This window comes from Monopterus albus, unplaced genomic scaffold, assembly GCF_001952655.1.
Source record: "Monopterus albus unplaced genomic scaffold, M_albus_1.0 scaffold324.1, whole genome shotgun sequence".
Classification (NCBI taxonomy): domain Eukaryota; kingdom Metazoa; phylum Chordata; class Actinopteri; order Synbranchiformes; family Synbranchidae; genus Monopterus; species Monopterus albus.
The window spans coordinates 507,439-516,695 of NW_018128204.1; the positions used below are offsets into that span (position 1 = coordinate 507,439).

Sequence of the window (9,257 nt, forward strand, 5' to 3'; positions counted from 1 at the left end):
CAAACTCTCCTCAGACCGAAGGAAGGTGTTCTTATGTGCGAGTTACCTACTAATCATTTGCATGTGAGTAATCTTATTTTAATGAGCGAGGCTACACAACAAAAATATACATGGTTGCATGCACACGTTGCATTTTAAATGCTATGTGCACCCTGACATCGTGTTATTAAGATGTTTTTAGACTTTTTTGGTGGGTGCAAAGTTTAGCTGTTGAATGTAAGGTAGATTTATTGATGTGCTGCAGGAAATAAAAGACCACTGCTTTTGTCTTTTATTTCTGCTCTGTTCCCTGTTCTAATATTTTGTCTCTGTATTAAATGAACTCCCAATCTGATCAATCCAAGATTTAAAGACTGATTGATTAGTCCAGAAACAAATAAAAGTGATCCACCACTATATGTGAGCTTAAATTTGAATTTAACTTCACTATATGCAGGACACATTATCTGTTGACAGAATGGATTAACATTTTGAGAAATTACACATTCTCCCTTTCTTGGCAGAGATAGATAATAAAATCAGTACTATTCTCATGCCTGTCATGTATGCTAATGAGGCTACAGTCAGAAAACAGATACAGTGGTGTGAAAAAGTATTTGCCCCCTTACTGATTTCTTATCTTTTTGCATGTTTGTCACACTGTAATGTTTCAGATCATCAAACAAATTTAAATATTAGTCAAAGATAACACAAGTAAACACATCATGCAGTTTTTAAATGAAGGTTTTTATTATTAAGGGAAAACAAAATCCAAAACTATATAGCCCTGTGTGAACAAGTGTTTGCCCCCTAAACCCAGTAACTGGTTGGGCCACCCTTAGCAGCAACAACTGCAATCAAGCGTTTTCGATAACTTGCCATGAGTCTTCCACAGCGCTGTGGAAGACTCATGGCAAGTTATCGAAAACGCTTGATTGCAGTTGTTGCTGCTAAGGGTGGCCCAACCAGTTACTGGGTTTAGGGGGCAAACACTTGTTCACACAGGGCTATATAGTTTTGGATTTTGTTTTCCCTTAATAATAAAAACCTTCATTTAAAAACTGCATGATGTGTTTACTTGTGTTATCTTTGACTAATATTTAAATTTGTTTGATGATCTGAAACATTACAGTGTGACAAACATGCAAAAAGATAAGAAATCAGTAAGGGGGCAAATACTTTTTCACACCACTGTATCTTAGCAAAAAGACTAGAAACAGCTAGGGTGGCTATGTCTGAAATTAAAATCTGCAAACAAATAATCCTGTACAGAATTCTGCATAAAAGCACAACTTGCCATTTTTATACTCCAGTGTATGAAAAGAACAAATAGGATATGTGTATATCTGTAATAGTTAGCTGTTTCTAGGCTTTTTTTTAAGCTATGTTAACCAGCAACTGGCTGTAACTTCATATTAACCACACAGGCGTATCAATCTAATCAATCAATCATCTAACTCTCAACAAAAACTTCTCAAAATCCTGATTTTTTTCCCCAAAGTTGGAAAATAACATTAAAAACAGAAACATCATTGGGTTAATGTAGTTCTGATCATTTTAAAAAGCTGGACTCAATTTCAGAAAAAAAGACAAAATGTACCTATATAAATGGTATTTAAGGGAAAATAACAGCTAATTAAAAATAGCAGCATCAGGCTATTAAACAAATAAAACATTGAAAATACATATTAAATAGTTTTCTGTTCTCTTGTCCAACCTAGTCATCTTTCTTTTTTTTTTTTTTTTTACCTCAAAGTACTCTATTTTTCTTGATTTGTCTACCCAACCTCTGCAAATATAAAATAGCCACCTAGAATTTGTGATGGTAAACAGAAGTCTGTATATATTGTGCTTATAATCACATCTTTTGGACAACAGGCAGTACATTTATGGTGCCATGTTTGTGCGAAACCCAGTGAATGGGGAGTATTTTTAATATGCTAAATCCATCTTTTGGTCTCCAACCTTCCCCCTAGTGCCCACTGTTCCTTCTTTTGTTTTTCCTCCATTATCATAGCAACAGGGCTCATTGTTTTTGTGGTTACCTCTGGCGTCTGCTTGTCACCACTATATTAGCAGTTAATTTGAACTTTTGTTTTCTACATCATCCACTAGCTCTCTAGCTTTCCTTCCTTTATCCTTTCCCTCTCTTTCCTCTCACTCTCTCTCTACGTGATGTTGGATATGGGATCGCTGATTTTCAGACACCTCCAGTAGAAGGTTCTTGCCATGGTGAATAGAGCGAGCAGGATCAGCAGCACCCACGACACGTAGATCCCTTTAGAGTGTTGGGCCGCTTTCCATGTTCCAACCTGAACACAGACATGCATGCAGAGTGATTTTAAAGCGGTGGCACTCGCACCTGGAGATAATCTAAGAAAATTTAAGAAATGAGTTACACAAAATTCTTTTTATTTTCTTGTGAAACACTGAATACTTTTATCAAAAAAGTCTAAATCACAAATCATTCAAATGAAACAATATGCAAAGGAAGCAAAGAACATATAACGGAATTAATCTAGTGAGTATGCCTAAAAGACAGGTGCTGGTCATGACAAACTGAAACTACGGTATGTTTTTATGTACTGATGTTTATATTAATGGTTTTTCCACTGGTCCCAGTAGTATTTATTAATTGTGATATTTTTGTGTAGACATTTGGATATTGTGATGGTCCCCTGCCTGCCTAGTTATTGGTTTGTCTGCTCGTGGTTGTATGCGGTGTTCTCTTTGTGTTTAATACAAATACATTCAGTTTGGCACTATCCTGGTGTATGTGTCACCCATTTTTGAGCTGGGCTGTGACTATATTCATTCATACATTATTTTTAAGCAATAGTCCTTTTAAGATTATATTACAGGATGAGTGATGCTGGTATTCGCCAAGTCACACACACACACACACACACACACATACACTGATGGCGGCACTCTCCCAGCAAGTTGCTGCTCTGGCCACTGGGAACAACGTGGGGTTCAGTGTGTTGCCCAAGGACACTTCAACATGTGGACTGGGGAGAACGGGAATTGAACAACGAGACCTTCCAGGTGGGGGACAACCGCTCTAACTCCTGAGCCACAACCACCCAAAAGTTCCACTGCCAAAGAGGGCTGATTATTAATTGTTCTCAGGTGTGAGATGTGAGCATACAGTATATACGTTTGCATGCCACAAGGAATTTATCTTAATAGCCTTAAAGAAGACCGGTGGGTCAAAACATTAGTCATTTTTCAAATTTTTTAAGGAAGAAAAAAAAAAACACTCTTTGGCGAAACACGTCATATCTTACATTCACAACAAGGCCATGTCCCAAGTAGACACTGCTCTATATAGTTTAGTTCATGTGACCAACCATATATTCATACAGTGTGTCCACCCATCAGCCATCGCTTATCATTTTTGGAGCAGATTTGGTATGAAACATACCAGTGACCCGAAACTGCCAAACTTTAAAAGAGTTTCGATGTTAAGGTGGTAAAAGGTTTCATGTTGTCACTTATGAATTAGTGCAACACACACCAGTGGGCCTAATTGTCATCTGATGCTTGTTGGTTTAGATATGAAACTGTGGGCGTGGGTGTTTGAAGCACATCCTTTAAAGCTCTACAAAAACCAGACATTTTTTGGTTCCTCTTCTCTGTTGTTTGCTTGTTTGTTTTTGGTATGTGAAACATCTGGGTGTTAATAAACGCTGAATTAATAAATGTTTCCAACTACTAGCTACCTTGCACCACAAATTGGTAATTTACTCTTACAAAATAAAAATTTGATTCTGAGTCTATACAAATGAATTATTTTGGTATCCGTTCTCAACATTAGTGTCTTCTAACTGTTGACAGTATCTTGGCTGAAAAATATAGAAACTTTTCAAGGCAAAAGCACAATCTGTTAGACCAACATTTGAGTGAGTTCTGCTAAATAATTTTCAACCTATCATTAGTATGTGTCTACAAACACATCACTTCAGGGGACATTACATTGACTTCCATTATTTTCTGGAGACTCAAACTAATCTTAAACAAAGTCATCACTAATGATTTACATGTAGAGACTTGCTTTTTGTTCCCAAAAGAAAAGGTGAATCCCCCAGTGTCAGTGCATATACAGATATATATCCCCACGGTATTAGTAATGCCAGTTCACACACACACACACACACACATATACACATATACACACCATCAGTCCTGCAGTGGAGGCAGCCAGAACTATGAACAACAGCAAACAAATCAGGCTCCTCCTCCTGGGGTACCGCCGACCGATAGAAGAGCTGGAAATCAAAACCAGAAAAATTAATAATGGTTGAAACAAAACTCCCTGAGGGGTTGTTTTGCTACAAGAGCAAGTGAAAGGTGTTTACCTTTTGTTGCCTCACACACACACAAATAAAGAAAACTGCTGAGACACTTACACTTTTTTGCAGTGAGGACATCGGGCCAGGGTCCGGTCTGAAAACTCTGTCCACTTAAGGCAGACAGTAAATTAAAGGTCAGTGCTGAAGCTACTGATTCGCACAAAGGTACATCAGTAAACAATTCTGTTACACAGCAACATTAGATGCCTAAGTGACTCGAAATAAAAAAAGAAGTGAAATCTGCATTGTTAGTTTCAGAGCACATCATCTGCGAGTCCATGTATGTATGCATCTGTTACCAGGAATGTATTGGAGCAGTGTCCACAGATAACTCTGATGCCAACAGGCTGATGCTGCTGTTCAGGACTGTCTCTGCCAATGTGCACTGGACCCAGGTTGATGACACGTTTACTGGCAACAAAATCATAGAAAAGGTGTTTTAAAATGACTATAAAGCTTGTGGAACATTATGTGAATGTTGTGTAAATATAGAGCACAAAAACATCTGTGCCCAATTCCCCAACAAATGTTCCAGGTTCAGGATAAGCTTAGGAAAGCAGGGACTTTTTTGACCATCCAGTTTATTTACATGGTGATTTTCCTTTGTGCTGGTATTGGATATTTAAAGAACTCCTTAAGACAGCTGCACAGTAGAATGATTTCAAAACAAAGCCAGCTCCTTAAAACGATCTTATCCATGACTGCATTTTGATGAATGACCGCTGGCTTATTCTGCACAGGTGGCATGCTTACAACCCAGAGCTGAGACAGGTGGAAATTATTCCCGCTCCGTTTCTCACCAGTATGGTCTTGGACAAGCGATCCTCTGCGAGGTGACCTTGCAGATCAGCAGACAGTTACAAGGACAGCGGACGTACTTCTTTCCAACTGGAGCATTCTTTATTGGCTACAGCGAGAGAGATGAAGTTTCATTGTTCGCACTTTCTACATACTAGGATTCTGAAATAGCTTTCAGAGGTTCAGTTTTCATAAAATCAGCAGAAACCTCTTCTCAGACAAGACATGGGAAGACAGGAAATATGAGGCACTGCTAATTTGTGGTTAGTGAAATGTGACACCATAAAAATATCACTGTTGTACAGTGATATTTTTATGGTTTCTGAATGCATGTGTTTTAGACAATCTGAAGCACATGAAAATGTTTCTAATACTGTAAAATAGTAACACACCTTTAATCTTTTTATTGTTCTATGTGATGCGAAACCTGAACTGCTGTAGCAGCAAAAAGTAACAAGACAACTAAATTGCACTACTCAAACTTTGTAGTAAAGGGATAAAGGTAAGAAAAGGCAAACAATATAATAGTAATAATCAACTTCCCATCTACAGCAGTTGTTGAAAAAAAAGTGCTTCCATGCACTAAACGCAGACAGCAGGCACACAGATACATTTTTTTTTAAAGGTGAACATGGACAAAATGTTTCACTAGAGTCAGCTTCCAATGTCTTATGCCTGTGAGACCCTGTCAGAGATCTGCAAACAGAAATAGTTGAAACTAGAGATGCACCAGTTGATTGGTGGAGATCAGAAATGGCCGGTTTTCAGCGCGACCAGCTAATCACTCTGAGATTTCCGATTCTGTGCTGATAAGATTTAGAGTCATGACAGTCCATGTCATGCTGCAGTGGCACAAACCGAAAGCAATGTTTCACTAGAGTCAGCTTCCAATGTCTTATGCCTGTGAGACCCTGTCAGAGATCTGCAAACAGAAATAGTTGAAACTAGAGATGCACCAGTTGATTGGTGGAGATCAGAAATGGCCGGTTTTCAGCGCGACCAGCTAATCACTCTGAGATTTCCGATTCTGTGCTGATAAGATTTAGAGTCATGACAGTCCATGTCATGCTGCAGTGGCACAGACCGAAAGCATAATGTTTGCAGCACGTAGCAACTCTAATAAGAAAGAAAATCAGAATCAGCAGATCAGACTTAAAAAAAAAAAACAGAAATCAGACCTGGCCAAGAAATTGCAATCAGTGCATCTCTAGTTGTAACACAGCACTGAAGAGGACTCGTCCACTGAAAGTCTGAATCTGTGTAACTCACTGTAGCTTCATTGCAGATGTTGCACTTCACCACATGCTGGTGCATCTTGCCCTCCACAGATATGGCACTCTGACAGACCCGGCAGCTAATGACCGGAGCGGTGCTGCTGTCCGGGCTACCCTGAGGTGAGTACGGGGGTGGAGGATCAACTGGTGCTGCTGAGCTGGGGAATGGCGCTAAACCTCAAGAAAGGAACAACCGAAAGGAAATTATTTAGTTACTGGGAAAAATATGAATGACTTTTGGAACTCCCTGACCTTTCCTGTTGACTTTTCTGATGTTGAGTGAAATATTTTGACAACTATTGGGTGGACTGCCATTACATTTGGTGCAGATATTCGTGTCACCATTTGGTTGTAATAACTCTGATAATCTGTTGATTTCAATTCAGCACCATCAAGTCTAAATTTTGATTTGTCCAAAACTCTGGCTTATGCCATCAGCCTCGGCTGCACTTTGTGTGCCATTTTGCAGATGTTATGCTAACAAGTTAACAAGCTAAGATGACAATTTTATTAATTCAGGTGGACTGCCAAGGTCCAAGGTGACATCTTCAAATGTCCTGTTTTGTTTGACAAATTCACCAAACCCAAATATACTGATCACAGTGACATAATAGGCAGCAAGTTTTATCATTTGAAAACCTTGAAACAAAAATATTTGAGCTTTAAGGACTTTTTTGTTTGCAAAAAGACAAAAATGAATCATCAAAACAGTTGATAAACACCGTTTACTTTTTTGTACAACTCAAATATTCCACAAAGTTTTCATCTGCATTCGGTAAACCATCTTTTAATTTGAGAAGACTATCAGAGAATACAGCCAGCTTTCCCCTTAAAATAAGCAGAACAGTTCTTTGCTCATGAAAGCAGTTGCCAGTTATTTTTTGTGATTCATAAATTCATTCATCCACTATCAGTTTCAGAAATAACAAATAATTAGAGCCCCAACAATTGAAAATGTAATCAATTTGTGAAGGAATAAAAGAAACCTACAACAGCTTTAATAATCAATCATTTCAGTCATTTTTCATGCAAAAATGCCAGCCATTTTCTGGCTTCAGTTACTAATATGTGATATTGAATTGCTACTTTTCTTGTCTTGTGATAAAAATTGAATATCTTTAACCATATATAATATAAACCAAGGATTTAAGGGCTGTAATTTTGGAGTCTGAAAAAGTGCCCTTTTAAACCATTTGTTGACATTTTATAGACTGGGATTAATCAAGACAGTAACTGGTATATGAATCGATAATCAAAATAATATATGCCTAAGCATGTTTCAAACTGTCACTGCAAATAGAAAGCCTGTATGGACTTTGACCCTTATGTTGATACGTTGTTGCTAACACCGATTTTACATCCCTTTCTATGATATGTAGATTTGAGATTGCTATCAAAATATTTGGTAAAGAAACGTAATATGCTGGTAAAGGCATTTATCATGGGTGAAATATCTTCTAACTGTCTTTAAACTTATTTTATTTAAAGCTAACGTTAGCCAAACTGCTAGCTACCTAGCTTCCGGTGTAAAAGTAGCTAACGCTAGAAACATTTATTTGCAAACTGAAGTGGTCTCAGTTACATTACTCTTCAAAAACCTATACATGTCTGCATCGCTATGGCTAGGGAGACAAACCAAACAGCAGACATACTCTGTGGTTTGGACGTATATCCATGTGAGCTGCCCACGGGAGAGAAGCCGTTGGTCCCGTCTTGCTGTTCAGACAGCAGCGGTGACCGTTCACCGTCCGCCATCACCGGACCCGGCCTTTCAAACAGCTCCCAAGAATAGTTTTTCCAGAGTTGGGGTGTGCTAAAACCCCTAAAAGATATTTCTGGAAGAGTCGACAAAGAGATTTGAACCCCTTAACCTGTCAGTTCGGAATCCACATGACAGTAGCAGAAACCCTCTAGGCGGAAGCGATACAACAAAAACATCTGTCACATGACCGTAGCCTGAGTCACGCTCAAGCCATTGGCTCGAGCTCAATAGGTCGATGGTTTCAAAGACGCTGTTTGATTGGTAGGTTTGCCAGTCAGGGCCACGTTTAAATACTAATTCAAATCGTCCTTTACTGTTTCTTTACTACCGTTTCAATCAAGAATCTACAGTGAATCACTATTCTGCTGTTATGAACCAGAAGGGAGAACTACTGCTAAAAAACAGCGACACCTCACACACACTTAACCTAAAGCACCAAGTTTGGCTTTAAAATCCCAATTTTTTAATTCAATTTTTTTACAAACTGTGATTTGTATTTAGATGTGAAAGAACATGCATAGGTTTGCAAATTGTGGATTTGATTAAATCTGCCAGATTTACAGACTAGACATTTGACTGCCTGGCATACATTACATTCTTCTAGTATATGACAGAGAATTCCCACAGTGTAAATGGCAAACAGGGAAGTAGAGTCTAACAATGGTTTTTCTTTTTTTTATCACATCATTTCTAAAACCATGTTCAGACACACAACAGTAATGCAGCAAAAATGCAGGTTCCTCATTCATCTCTTATCTTATGGTAACTGAGATGAAAAATAAGGTAATCCCTGTTTTGATAACTTTCCTGAATTAGTTACTGCCACACAGTGAACATGTTACTTGAACTGGATTGTTTGAATACTTTTATACTGCCACACTTGAACTGGATTGTTTGAATACTTTTCAATCATATATCCTTTGTTTCACAACAACACTTGCATTTTTTTCAAAAGCAATGTAATTTGCTTTTTGAACACCCACTAAGAACTGGGTCATCCTCTAATGCGATGATTTTCACACAAGGGCCTACCCAGGTGCTGAGACTTTTAGTCAGATACCAAATGGTTCATTGTTCATTGTTAGGAAA

At 38.3% G+C, this 9,257-nt stretch overlaps 1 protein-coding gene across 1 annotated transcript; it reads right to left on the reverse strand.

Annotated features, from left to right (window-relative positions):
- Positions 1-1,179: 1,179 nt before the first annotated feature.
- On the reverse strand, positions 1,180-8,379 carry LOC109974206 (type I phosphatidylinositol 4,5-bisphosphate 4-phosphatase-A-like). The gene is made up of 7 exons (XM_020624294.1): positions 8,059-8,379; positions 6,402-6,583; positions 5,135-5,241; positions 4,634-4,745; positions 4,392-4,444; positions 4,160-4,250; positions 1,180-2,291 (listed from the first exon to the last, which is right to left on the reverse strand). Exons 1-7 carry the CDS (start codon positions 8,159-8,161, stop codon positions 2,148-2,150), a joined length of 792 nt encoding a protein of 263 aa, XP_020479950.1. The 5' UTR covers positions 8,162-8,379; the 3' UTR covers positions 1,180-2,147.
- Positions 8,380-9,257: the final 878 nt, after the last annotated feature.